General features: G+C 38.0%; 1 protein-coding gene across 5 annotated transcripts in view; it reads right to left on the reverse strand.

The window, feature by feature from the left end:
* The window catches only part of CALCOCO2 (calcium binding and coiled-coil domain 2), a 35,105-nt gene extending 23,020 nt beyond the window's left edge, over positions 1 to 12,085 (reverse strand). For 4 of the 5 annotated variants that reach the window (XM_074261248.1, XM_074261250.1, XM_074261251.1 and 1 more), the window contains exons 1-2: positions 11,958 to 12,083; positions 3,698 to 3,888 (exon numbers count right to left, since the gene is read on the reverse strand). In XM_074261248.1, coding sequence (XP_074117349.1) covers positions 3,698 to 3,877 — 180 coding nt within the window. In that variant the 5' untranslated portion in view covers positions 3,878 to 3,888; positions 11,958 to 12,083. Of the gene's footprint in view, positions 1 to 3,697; positions 3,889 to 11,957 lie in introns of all 5 variants that reach the window. The other variant, XM_074261249.1, reaches the window with a different exon arrangement.
* Between the last annotated feature and the right edge of the window lie 2,667 nt (positions 12,086 to 14,752).

Consider the following 14,752-nt stretch of genomic DNA (forward strand, 5'->3'; position numbering starts at 1 on the left):
TGTAACTGCCCAGGCCCAGTGGGGGAAAGGAGAACTAAAAATAAATTCAACTTTAGTTTATTAAAAAGTCAAAGTAGAGTTGAAAAGGCCACATTGAAAACTTAACAGAACATACTAAGGCATGTTTTAATGTCTCATTAGCATACACCCCAGTTGTTATATATAGGAGACATCACAACCTGAGGAGGTCTACAAAAACTGGGATTTTATAGAGTCCTCATTCATACCCTGCAGTTTTTTAATGTCTTAAGTCCAAAATATCAAGTTGAAAAGCCTCAGAATTATGGCTTCCTCCAAACAGAAGGATTATTTTTATTTGTATGTGATTTCTATTTTTTGGCTTCTTCATTGGGCCAGAGTTAGGAGGAGAATCTCTGTTCTCTATGCTACCACTTTATGACTCTTATCTCTAAAACAAATTCATTTCCTTCTTTTGGGGCCTTAGCCATTGTCCAGTGGCTAAAAAAACAAGAGCTTAGCCAAGAAACAGTAACAGTAGAATGAACAGGGATTTCAAATGGGGAGATCTGAAATCTCTAGTATCAGGTCAATTAATGGTTTGTGGCGCTCTCTATTTATAAAATGGTTCCTACCACAATTTTCACATCTTGCTTCAAAGAATGAAATGAATTCTTACAGAGAAATCCCTAGAAGCCAGAAATGAAGGATAGAACTTTTAAGATACAGACAAGTCTCAATTATCAATTTTGACTCCCACGATATCTACCACACATATGAGCTTCACTCATGTGGGTTAATAAAAACACCACACTGGCAGCCCTCTTTGTAGTGGCCAGAAAGTGGAAACTGAGTGGATGCACATCAACTGGAGAATGGCTGAATAAACTGTGGCATATGAATATTATGGAATATTATTGTTCTGTAAGAAATGACCAACAGGATGATTTCAGAAAGACCTGCAGAGACTTATAGGAACTGATGCTGAGTGAAATGAGCAGGACCAAGAGATCATTATATACTTCAACAACAATACTATATGATGATCAATTCTGATGGACGAGGCCCTCTTCAACAAGGAGATGAACCAAATCAGTTCCAGTAGAGCAGTAATGAACTGAACCAGCTACACCCAGCGAAAGAACTCTGGGAGTTGACTATGAACCAATACATAAAATTCCCTATCCCTCTATTTTTGTCCACCTGCATTTTTGATTTCCTTCATATGCTAATTGTACACTATTTCAAAGTCCGATTCTTTTTGTACAGCAAAACAACTGTTTGGACATGTATACATATATTGTATTTAATTTATACTTTAGCATGTTTAACATGTATTGATCAACCTGCCATTGGGGGGGTGGGGGGATGGGAAGGAGGGGAAAAATTGGAACAAAAGGTTTGGCAATTGTCAATGTTGTAAAATTACCCATGCATACATCTGGTAAATAAAAACTATTAAATAAAAAAATAATAAAACCACCACACTGGTCCAAACCAGAGATCAACTGAGCCACATTTCTGTCTCTCACATTGGCTCAAAGGGAAAATTTATGGTAAAGTGAAGCAATAGTACTTCGCAAATGTATCCCTAACCTCCTTTTAACAAGTCACAGATTTATTATAAATTATCTATCTGAATCATTCAAATGTTTTCATATTTTCCTCTCTATCAACTTTTATGATTAAAAAGTCCAACATCATGAAACCACAGAGCTGAAATAGATATGAAGAATCATTATGATTCAGTTGAGGAAACTGAAGTAACAAACTGACTTGTCCAAAGTCAATAGAAATTAGCCACCCATCCTAATCAGCTAAGTAATGATTAAACTATAATCCAGGCTTCCTGATTCCAGTCTAAGTATCCTTTTTTTTTTTTTTTTAAACAATACCAATCTTCCACATAATATACACTTTCTATATAAAAAGTTTTCTTTTTTTTAATATCAAAAATTTTCTTTCAAACTCTTTTGTGGATCTGGTATATAAAGCCATGTTTACCAAAAGAGCACCATTGAATACACTAAAATTTCTTATATTTGTGTAGTGCTTTATGATGTGTCAAGCATATCTTTCTCAACAACCCTGTGAGGTAAGCACCTCAAGTATTACAAATACCATTTTACAAATATGGAAAACAGTGTTGTCCTCCCTCCGCCCCCCCCAACCTTTATCTTTACAGACAGAGCTTGTTGTCTCGTTTGTGGTCTCAGTAATCTGTCTTCATGTGGAAGTTATTCTATCCCCCTGACCCACTTTCATTGTTCTTATCTGAACTTTTTGTAGTTTCTTTAATGAAATTATGTGCAGCATTCCAGATGCAGATATACAGGGAAAGGGATTTCTTTGGCTTCTTGGGTTTTGTTATTTTTACAGAAGATTCCTGTTTGGTTTCAAATAAATTTATTTATAGCATTTTCACTATCAGTTGGTTATTATGTATTCATGAAATACAACCATTTTCAACATTAGTCTCAGCAAATGGAATTTTTAAAATGTTTCTTGCTACAAAATAAAATCACAAAAAGCATTCCAATATGATTAAGTGATTTAAAAAAATCATCCTAGTCTGAATTATGGTACTTTTACATAAAGGCCAGAAAAGAGAGTAAAATTTTTAACCTTGCCCCTTGTTTGTGAAACAGCAAACATTCAGCCGAGATTCTAAAATGACAGTTAAGGTGCAGAAAACTCTTAATACTTTGAAGCCTCAGAAGGTACCACGAAAGAGGCTGATAAACTATTTTGGCTAAATTTCCACCCAAGGAGATACCTGTCTTACTATCTCTGGATTCATTCCATCACTGAGCTTAGTATTCCAAATGACTAAAAGAGTGAAGAAAAGAAGTTGGGTATTTGCTTTTTAAGGAGAAGAGTATGTTGTGTGCATTCATGCTTGTGCACAAAGAAGTGAAATCAAGAATGGTATTTAGTTTCAGAAGGAGCTACATCAACACAAAGGCATATAACACACAGATGGCAAACCAAAGGTCACTACCATTGGTAACTCTGAAGTGTAAATAACAAATATTTGACCTTTAGTGTTCATCTCTAAAATATACAAATTTGTCAGGGATAGCAGTGATGGCTTGAGGTCTGTCATAAAAAATCAACAGCTCCTCTTCTTGACTCTCAGGGTGATTAAACATTAGGAAAGATTGCCAAATGATAGCATGAATTCTTTGTCCTTGGAGATGTTTTATAAAAATAAAGTAAAGAAATTACCTTATTTAAGGTGATTTAGACAAAGACTTCAGTAGAGGCAAGGACCTGTACTAGATTATCACCCAGGATCCCCTCTAGTTCTATGAAACTGAATTTTTAAATAACTAGTGGTTTAATTTTGGAAATAATAAAGGCAGAAGAATGAAATCAAAGGAGCAAAGTCATCTCTAAAAGAATTAACTGACACACTGAATTCTCTGTTAGGCTAGTAAAGGAAAAGAAAGAAGACAGAGGGATGGAAGAGAGGAATGGAAAATTCAAAAGCGAAAATAATTTTTTAAAAATTTGGAATACACTTTGATATTTTGAGATAACCAAATATCCTGTTATCAGTATGGTTCAGGATAGTAATAAAAATAAGTTTGTATTAGCAGACACAAGAAATCCAGTCTAGGATTTTAAAAATTACTTGCTTTTAAAAAAAATCCACAAAGTGGGGAACATACGCAGAATAACTGAGATTCAACTATTGTTCATGAGCTCTTAGTATGTAAAAGTTCCAATCTCTTACCCTAAAGATGCCAATCCAGTCCTTTCGGCGAGGAATGAAATGCTGGGTGAGGGTGTAATGGCATGTGATGTCTCCCCCAGGGATGTAAAACTTCTCCACGTTGTTAAAGATGATTTGAGAGAAATGGCAATGATCCAGCAGGACAGCTGATGTTGGGGGCTCCTCACCTGTCTCTTCCATGGTGGGCGGTCCTGTCAGGGAACGAGGGACATGGCAAGAAATGAGGAAGTGGCTGGGTGCAATAAGAGGGAAATCTGGGTCCTCACCCAGGGAACATTTTGTACACAACTAAGATGAGTCCAGAAAGCACAAACCTGACGACTGTGTAGAACATAACCGTTTTCCTGTTTCAGTTTAGGGCATTTCACTCATGATTTCCACTGCTAAATGAAACCTGCTATTTTCTTTCTTTTTTAAAAATACTGAACTTAAAAAAGGAAAGAAAATGAACGTTTTCACATATGAAATAGAGAAGAAGATTCTGTATAAAACTAAGATCTATTATGAATGGTTGGCTTAAAAAAAGCAAACAAACATATATTGTTCTTTCAAAGCTATCCTGCTTGTTTATGTTTCTTTCTAAACTTATTTTTAATTATCCTGTCATGACCAACTCTCTTCTACAAATGTACTGGGCCTTTTCCTCTGCAGGGATTTAGCTTGCTTGTCTTGTGACATGGATAAAATGTGGACAACAGAATAGACTAGTGTTTTGTAAATAAAAGCACTACAGAAAACATGAAGGGCGAGTATATTATAATAAAACTTCCCACACCTCAACACTCATTTGACTTTCAACCATATTACACACAAAAGTGAAAACTAAAATTCCTCTAACGTTTTACAAAGTAGCACACCACAAATACACTAAGCCTGAAAGAGCACTGTAGGAAATCAGGGATTCTAGATATATTTGCTTAACTGGACCAAGGCAACAATTCCACAAATGCAAAAACCACATCATTTCTTATAAAAATCATATGTTGAAACAAGGCAATGTACCACAAAAGGTGCCAACAACTAAGAGACACTGTCACCAGCTGGGTTAACAGTTAGCTGGCCCCACGTAGCCTATTTTCTGGTCTTATCTAATACAGCCTTCTCTGTATTCCAAAAAACTTTTGTTGTTGTTGTTCTGTTTTGTTAAGGAGAGGGTTAGGAATGAAGAATTTCATGTGATAAATTGTCTTCTGTACTTGAGACTTGAGTACGATGCAATCTAGTGTCTATATTGTGCTATGCCTAAACTCACATCCTCAACTTTAATCTTAGATATGCCTTTCTGGGAGGAAAAGCCACATTCCGGATGAGGTTAGAACTAGTTCCTTGCAGATAAACCACAGCCTGTATGATTAGTATTTCTCAGTGGCGTTATGAATGTCCTTGATGTACAGTGATTCCTTAGGGTATCCCAGATTCAGTAAGTCCTTTCTTTAGTCTCAGTAACAACAATCCAGCCGAGCACTACAGATTATCCAATTCTTTCCCCTACCTCTAAAGCATAAAAAGACAGCAGGCAAGAGCAGCCTAGTAGTCAGAATCTGATAATGGGTCCTTCCCATTATAATCGAAGTTACCAGTCACTATAATTCATTCTCTATAATTTCTAAGGAAAATGGTTTTAACTACTTAGAAAATTTGAGAAATAAAAGCTTTGTCCCTAGCCCAGTCCTTCAACTGGATTGCTTACTATAAAACAAACTACTTAAAATGGGGTGAGGAGTTGTGGGGGATGAAGGTTAAAACTCTGCCACCAGTAAAACAAGAACAATACTGTCATGTTGGTAGAGAAAGAAATGTAAAATGACATACAAGATGGGGTGGCCGGTTGCTTGAGTTGAGTGAAGTAAGGGTACAAGTGTGCATTCTACAACTATCAACTAGTTTCTCATGAAGAAAACTTGAATCAATTCCTCTAGTATCTACCTCTAAACACTGTCAATCTCTCTTCCAAATGGGTACAATTTATTTATAGTAAGAGTTAAAAAAAAAATTAGGATTATATATCCTGAGCATGTTGGCAATTAAGTGGTGTAGTGACTAAAGTGCTGGACTTAGAATTTAAAATACCTAAATTCAAATCCTGCTAGGGACATTTACAAGTCTTATCTGAAAAGCAGGGATAACAGTACTTGCTTCAGAGTTTTGAGAATTAAATGAGTTAACATATGTAAAGTGCTTTTGAAAAACTTAAAACATAATGTCCTAGCTGTTATGTTACTGAATGATTTTTTAAAACTAACTATACAAAAATATTGAGCACTGCTTTATATGAATAGCAAAAAACTGGAAACAAGTACAATTAGAGAATGTCCGAAGAAAACTGGTATACTAAAATTCAATGAAATATTTTTGTTATAAAAATGAAAAACTAGGAATAAAAAATATGGGAAAGTTTATAGAAAGATGTACAGAAAAAAGCTGAATTAGTAGGACATACTCATTCACAACAACAATATGACAGCAACAAAATTTTTAAAGAATCCAGATGCTAAAGCAGATAGAGGCACATAAGAGCATTATTTTGTCAGTTTTACACATACACAAAACTGTTTGAAATTTACCATTTCATTAGGAATACTCTTAATTTTGATAATTATTAAGATTATTTACAATTAAAAACTATTACTTAAAAAAAACCTACTGTTTATCACTTTTGTATGGTGGGACCTAAGCTAATGAAAGTATATAACTTCATAATTATCCATCATGAAAAAAAAAAACCCAAGAACAACTCATAGTCCAATTTCTACTGAAAACAAATCATTTGGGTGTTTTATGAAAAAAAGAACAGCATTAAAAAAAAAAAAGAAAAGGAAGACATAACATTAGCAAAAAAGAAGCTAACACAAGTCAATCCTCTTTCTAGTGTCATCTAAAAATCAATTGTCCTCTGGAAAAAAGCCAAGAGCCCAACCTTTTTATCAAAAATTTAACAAACTCCCTGGGGTGAAGCTTCATGTTTTCGAGATGTCACGAAATGATTCAGAGAACACCGAACAGAGGTCCTTGTATTTGAAAGGAACTTAACCAACTTTGAAATGAAATATAGAAACTTATCTTCCTGGATAGGAAGCCAAGTGACTTAGAGGGTAAGGAAGAAGAAACAGTAATGACATGGTGATAAGTATGATAATAAATCAGTTAAGTTGCTTATTTCTTCCTGTAAAATAAAAGAGGGTCATTTTATGTATCTGGAACATAATGGTACTCAGTTAAGGTAGTTGAGAAGAATCCATTTTAGTCTTGGTGGTATCTGCTAATTTTCAATAAATGTAATGAAGATCGGGACAAATGGAATCAAACATTGGATGTTGAAAATAATCTTTCCCAATGACTATGAACCACTACATAGAATTCCCAAACGCTCTATTTTGTCTGCCTGCATTTTGGATTTCCTTCACAGGCTAATTGTACACTATTTCAAAGTCCGATTCTTTTTGTACAGCAAAACAACTGTTTGGACATGTATACATATATTGTATTTAATTTATACTTTAGCATATTTAACATGTATTGGTCAACCTGCCATCTGGGGGAGGGAAAGAGGGGAAAAATTAGAACAAAAGGTTTGGCAATTGTCAATGTTGTAAAATTACCCATGCATATATCTGGTAAATAAAAACTATTTTTTAAAAAATGAAATAACATATATAAAAAAAGAAAATAATTTCTCCCCAAAAAATGTGTCAGAAATGAAAAGTAAATGTAGAACAGGCAAAGGAGAGAAGAGCATTGCTTTTAAAGGAATATTTGCTTTTAAAAAATGGATTGTAAAAAAAAAAATTGGATTGTAAAACCAACAAAGATTGACAATTAGCACTACCTGCCTTAGAATTGACACAAGTTGAAAAAGAAGGGAGAAATATAAGAAGAAAAGCAGAACATAAGTAAAAATAAAAACTTAGGAAGTTTTGTATTGCTGGGATAAATCAGCCAAATAAGGTAATATCAGAATATATATTTGCAAATTCATTAAGTAGCTAGGCTCCTGATTTCTAACCAAGTTTGACACAATTCCACCTACTAGGCTATCCAAAAATAATGCTCTGTCCTTAGGAGGATTCTGTAAGAACAGAAAAAGGTATAAATAAATAACTAGTCCTTCTGTATGACCTTACAAATTCAGATGAAGCTTGACTTTCTATTTCTTTAGGAATCAAAAAGAGTAGGAGGTATCCCATAAAATTAATTTGTAAAACCTCCCTTGTACTACCAACTCTGCTTCACTAAAAAAGCAATCAATTCAATTGCAATTTTCTTAAATTTAATCCTCATGGATGTTTAACTGCCATCCAGGAAGGATATAGTTAACAATAGAGTAAATAATATCCTAAAGAATAGTCAGATAACAAGAAAAGCCCAATGTGTATAAAACATTCATAGTAGCATTTGTCAATTTTTTTAAAAGCTGAAAACAAAAATGGAGAGCAGCATACACACACACACACACACACACATATATTTTTTCATTCATTCCCCTCTCTCTTCCCTCTCTCCCCTTCTCTGTGTGTGTGTGTATGTGTGTGTGTGTTTGTCTGTCTTTCTCTCCAGCAATAATAAAGGCCAAACTATAAGGTAATACACAAGGCAACAAAATTCTAATCAAATAAAATAACAAGCATTATTATTGTACTGTCAAAGAACACATTTCCAAGTTAACTGCTTTTAATTAAATTAATTAACTGCTTTGGGGAATATACTCTGTAGTGTTAGTAGGACAGGGTTTGTTGTATCAGAACAAATTATATCAATAATTTTCTTAAATGGTTAGAAAGAATTTTCACATTACCCTTTAACCCAGTGGGTGGGGCTGTTTCAAGAGAAATGAAACTGCCATCTCAAGAAAAATGAAGCTATTTGAAACTCCTCTGGTTCACTTCATAAAGTGAAACATGCTCAGGAAGTCAGAGAACAAATCAGTCCTTAATTACCTGTACTAATTTGGGCTGATAAATGAATAACTAAAACTTCCAAATGATGCATTTTTTAAAAAAATCCATTTTTATATAAAAGTATCAAAATTGTGCACACTAAAACTTTTTTTTTTCTTAGCTGTTAAGGTAAATAAACATGTTAGCCTCACTTTTCCCAGACTGAGGGAATTTACAACAACAATGTTGTAAATATTGTTCAAACAGTATGATCCATGAAAACTACAGTTGTGTTTTAAATGTATTCAGCTCTGACCAAAAAAATCTGAATATGACTTGGAAAATAGCTATGGGACAGGGAGAATAAGCAAAAAAAAATATGTACTAATTCCTCAAATGGTGACTTGGGAAGATCTTGCATAATGCCATCAAAAAATATCATGGCTTAGGGACACAAACAGCACTGTACTCAGGATTAACTTGGCTTTCTTTGCAGCAAGAAAATCTTAAATCTCCAAGAGATAATGTTTTGAAATAAAGAGAAAAAATTTCAAAAAAACATCAATTCATAGAAAAAAAAATTGTAGTTATTTGTAATGTTTCACACCCCTGGACCCTCTATCACTTCTGCTAGCAGGGGGAAGATATCCTCTTATAATCTTTTCTTTGGGCACAGTTTTATATCAAAAAAAGGTAGGGATATTTTAATCACTTCATTTGTCTTCCAGAATGGTTATACCAATCCAGTCCCACTAATTATGCACCAGCTTCTCCTCAACCTCTCCAATACTGCCTATTTTTACATCTTTGTCAATTTTCTGGGTATGAAGTATGTTTTGATTTACATTTCTCTTATTAATGGTAATTTGGAGCATTCTTTATTATAGATAATAGTTCACAATTCCTCTTTTGAAAATCAATGGCTCACATCCTTTGACCACTTCTCTATTTAGGGAAAGGTTATAGTTTTAAATTCCTAAGTGACTCAAGCAATAAAAGTACTTAATATGAGTGAAAAAGGAAGTTTGCCATTTCAGGTCAAATGTGTATCACTTTGGGGAAAAAAACAAAGATTTTCTAAATAGGCACAGTATTTTAAGAGCAAGTCAGCTAAGTCATATGATGTCAAGCTTTGCTGGAAAGATCTGGAACTGAGGCTTCTCAAACTTCCCAAGTGAGGTTTCATTAGTCTTTAAAGACCTGTAGGATTGGTTAGAATTCCTTTTTAGTAGTGAGAATGGGTTGTGCTAGTTCATTTTCCCACTTCCCCTTCTTTCTTCTCCAAGTGATTATAGATTACTCAGACATTAGGCATGAGAATTTTCTCTCTAAACCACAATTTCCACTGCTGCCCAAGTAACCTTTCTTTTCTATTAATACATTTACAATATTTCATACTTAAGGCTATAAAAATTTTTCTCTTGCCTACATAGAAGCACTGCAGTACAGTAAAGGGAATGCTGAACCCCCTGAGGCTCTGATCTGATGACCAGAGGCAAATCAGGTAAACTCTCAGAGCCCCAGTTTCCTCATCTGCAAAATGGTGATGACACTTGTACCATTTATCTAACAGAAGTAAGGAAAGCAGTCACTTTGCAAGTCTTAAAAGAGTTACATAAATGAGCTGTGCAGAGTAAGTGATGGATCTGGAGTCAGCATACTTAACATAATGGAGCATAAATTTCCTAATCTCTACTCTAAAGTGGAGAGGGTTGGACTAGGTCTCTTCCAGCCTGCTATTTATAATGTATGTCCAGCCTTTGCATTTACTTTTATATTCTTTCTAAACTATCCTTTCATATACTCTGGGGTTTAACTGTTCTGATGTCTCTTCCATTTATGCACAGCATCCTCCATGCACCTCAGATCTACTGAATTCTTCCATGAAGCCATTGCCCAAACCTCCCAGTTGCCTCCCCAATCATTCCTTTGTTTTTATCTCACTCTCTTGCATCACTGTTAAGTGACCCACTGCAATGAGGAACAGTAGGTGAAAAACTGGGCCTGGAACTAGGAAACCTCAGACACTTACTAGGGGGTGGGGGAGAAACGGGACAAGTCCCTAACCATTTTTCCTCAATTATAAAATGGTGATAATGACTCCTACTTCAAAGGGTTATTCTGAGGCTCAAATAAAATAACATTTGTAAAGCACTTAGCACAGAAATGGGAGCTGCTGTTACTAATTACTGCTTCAATTATTTACCTATTACTCCTTCTCTCCTTAAATTATACGTTACTGGGGCAGCTAGGGGGCGCAGTAGATAGAGCACCGGCCTTGAATTCAGGAGGACCTGAGTTCAAATGTGAGCTCAGACACTTAACACTTCCTGGCTGTGTGACCCTGGGCAAGTCACTTAACCCCAGCCTCAAGGGGGTAAAAAAATTATACGTTACTTAAGAAGTCGGGCCTGGACAAAATATTCAAACGCACATTGTGCTGGCTAAGGAAGGGGGCAGGGCTATCCGATCCAAAATGGAATCGGGCTGCATGTGCAACAACTGCCAAGGTCGGAATGAGCAGACAGAGAAATGACAATTCTCCACTAAGATATTAAATAATGTGACCACAGCAAAAATCATGCACCAGACGGTGAGCTGGGGACTCTTCTTCGTCCTGTCCAGGGTCACCTATGAATACTTTTGCTGAAATTAGTGGGTGGTGACAAGTCTGGGCTCTGTCTGATGCTGGGACAAGTCGCTTCACCTCGGTGTTTCCGCATGCCTCAGTTTCCCCATCTGTAAAAGGAGGGGTCTGGCCCATAGGACAATCAAAGTGTCATTCAGCTTTAAAAGCCAGGTTTCTAGTTAGGCTCAAATCCGAGGTCTACTAGAGGTAGAGTGGGAGAGGGAAAAGGGGAGGGGCAGCGCAGGTGAAAGAGAAGGGGCGGCCCCTCCTCCTCCTCCTTTCTAAGGTCCCACCTCCTCGAAAGGAGACTCCAGACAGGAGCCAAAGCCAGGAAGCCCAGGTCGAACGTGGGAGCGAGGTGGGGGGAGAAGTGATTATCCAATCCTTAAGTGAGGCCGTGACGTCACCACTCTCCGTGCCCGCAGGGACGCCATGACGTAAGCCCCAAGAGAAAAGGGTAGCTTGTCCCCACAGCCACCCTCCCGCCTCCACCCCTCGGTGCGCGCGCACCCGTCAGTCTCGCTCTCTTCCAGGGAAGGTAGTCCCCCTGAACCCCCGGAGAACTAAGAGGGGCGCCAAAGGCCACGCTCCCTCCCCCCGCCGCCACCCCCTCGGCCGCGCCCCCAGAGGAAGTGCAGTGAGCCGCCGGCCCTTCCTTCCCGATTACGGGTTTTCTTCTCCTTTACGGATACGAAGCGGGAAACCCGAAATCCCCTCCTTCCCCACTCCATCAGCCACCTTCACCTCAGAGACTCACCCGCTGCAGCAACAGCCACAAGCAGCTGCGTCGCAACAGCAACAGGGGCGGGGGCGGGGCCAGGCAAAGGTCCTGAGGCGAACTTCTCGACACCCACCCCGCCCCCTTCGTTACGTCACAACGTCCACGTCCTCCTCCCCTCCTCAGCGTGACGCGCAAGGCCTCCTGGGACTGGTAGTTCTGTCTGAGCTGGGAGTAGAAGGAGCAAAGTGGAAGGGGCGGGGGGCGGGGTAGGGTGCGGAGGGGACGGTGTTGGGCCTCTCCTACCTCCCATTTTTGCAGTCTTGGGGATTCGGCACTGTCGACGCCTCCCGGGGCACTTGGAATCTTCTTTCCCCTAGATGGTGCTGTTAACTTAGTTTTATCCTGGACCACAGAATCCCTCTGAAAGGTCATCTCGTCTATTACTCAGGCTCGGCTGAGCATCCTCTCTGGGATCATAGAATGACAGTGATACAGTGTTTCATCTCCCGCTCCTGCGCCTTTGCGTGGGGTCCCCCACCTTTGGAATGCCTTCTCTCCTCACTTCCTCAGCCTCTTGGACACTTTTCTCCTTTCAAAGCACTAAGTAGGTGTCACCTCTTACTGGGTGGGGCCTTTCCTAATCCCCTCTGTTGTTAATGCTGGCTGCCTCTTGAAATTATTCTGTAAAACATGGCCTAAGGGCCTTGAAGCCAGGAAGCACTTCAAGCATGACTGGAAGCACTTTATAAATTCGGTTTCTCCGCCTTTGCCACTCTCTCTGTTCATACATCTCTCCTCTAGCTGTGATCCTGAATAAGTCACTGACTAACTTAGCCTTATACAAACGAATAGGGTCCAGCCCTTACTCCGGTCTTAGTGTTTACAGGTTCCATCCTTTTAAGCTCCTTGGTGGCAAAAGCACTGTTTGATTTTTGCCTTTGTATTTCCAGATCTTTGCACATAGTACCTTGCACATAGTAGGCATCTGATAAATGCCTGGTTCAATTGAGCTAAAAGAGAGCTCAAGAGATTTAGTCCAACCCCTTAATTAAAAAAATTATTGATGCCTTTTGTTTTACATCACAGTTATTGGCAGATATGCATACATCATACACACAGTCCCTTAAATTCAACAAAAATGGGTGAGCAAAGACATAAGGACCATCTCTGACAATGTATAAACAACATTCTGCCATCACTCTCCTGCCCCTCTGCTGTGAGGAGAAAGGTAGGTTTCATTACCAGATCTGTAAGATACCAAGGAGGAAATAGCTTCAGTAGATAAGAAGCTCACCTACATTTTATCTTACCTTTATATGGAAGACTCCCAAACTCTGAGATTTCAGTTCCAGGGTCACACACTTGTGCTGTCAGCTGTAGTCTTTGATTTTACATGATCATGCTACCTGGAATCATAGAATCCTAAAATGCCATTGTTGGAAGGAAACTTGGAGACCACAAATCAATGCACAAATATTAAATATGTTTCAAATACTGTGGGTCATCTATTGAGGGGAAGTGACTTGATTAAAGTCATGGGGAATGGTAGAGTTAGAACTAGAATCTGGTTCTTCTGATTTTAAGTCCAGAGCTCTTTCCCCAAAACCAGGATTCCTTACATCTAATTCGAATATTTTCTGAAGCAAACGCGATACATTCATTTCCTTCTGATTTTGTTAAAACTCTCATTACTGGCATCATTGAGTTCCAGTTGTCCCACTCCAATTTTTAGTAGATTCATTACTCAGATGTCCCTCTTAGTTTTTAGCTCTCTATATTCCATTTACTTCCTATTTCATTAAATTTTTTTTTTTTCATTTCTCCCAATCACTTTTGAGAATCTTTTGTGGCCAAGCATTTTCCCAACTCTGCTCTGCTTGTACTTGTAGAATTAATTTCTTTTTCTGGGTTTACCTCTTGGCAGTCTCTTGACTGATTGATTACAAATATTTCTTTATTGTTTGATGTCTTTTATTTGTTCATGCCTCTAGACTCAGTTTCTGGTTTGAGATTGTGTGCTAGGGCTAACCTCCTCCTTCCAAACACTTGGGTAATGTGACCATGCCTGGTTTGGTCCTCTACTTGATTTCCTAGGCTCCTGGATAGCTGGTTTCCAGTTTTTCTGGTGTGTCTACACTCTTAATGCTGGCAGTTTTTTCAGGTTTTTCTGAGGCATCCAGGGTCAGAGTGTTGAGGTCTAAACAGGACCTCTGAACAGGAGTTCTCTTTAGGTTCCACCGGCGCACAGGCCCTCAGTCATTTACGGATTTATACATCCTGACCCTCCCAACCTCACATCGCTCTAGTAAGAGGGTAATAAGCTTCCACCACACTGGGGCTTCTCTTTCAGCATTCTACAGACTTTAGATACTCTTGGATCGTCTCTGGTCAGAAAGTTGGCAGGCCATTCTCTTGTTTACCTGTATTTATACTGGTTTCCAGGATCATGAAGAGTTATTCTTTGTCATCTGAAGTATTTATGTCATCTGAAGCTTTATGATTTTTGACATAAGGACCTATCTGAGGAAGGAGAATAATATTTGCAGGACTGGGTTGAAGGGCATGACTGAAACTACTGAACAACAAAAACAACAAATACCATTTCCATGGTGGAATCCTTATTTCAGTGCTCACAGACTTCTGACTTCTTTTTTGGCTTGCTCTGCATGAAGTGTGTCATTGCTATTTCTCTTTGTATTTTTTGATCACTATTCAATCTGGTTCTCTTTGTGGGAGTATATGTGGGAGAGTTGGGCTCCTTTAAAACTTTTCCCTTCTTCAATCTTAACAAGGAGCCTCTTTTTCTTTTCTTTCTATCCCTTCTGGAGGGG

This window comes from Sminthopsis crassicaudata, chromosome 4, assembly GCF_048593235.1.
Source record: "Sminthopsis crassicaudata isolate SCR6 chromosome 4, ASM4859323v1, whole genome shotgun sequence".
NCBI lineage: Eukaryota > Metazoa > Chordata > Mammalia > Dasyuromorphia > Dasyuridae > Sminthopsis > Sminthopsis crassicaudata.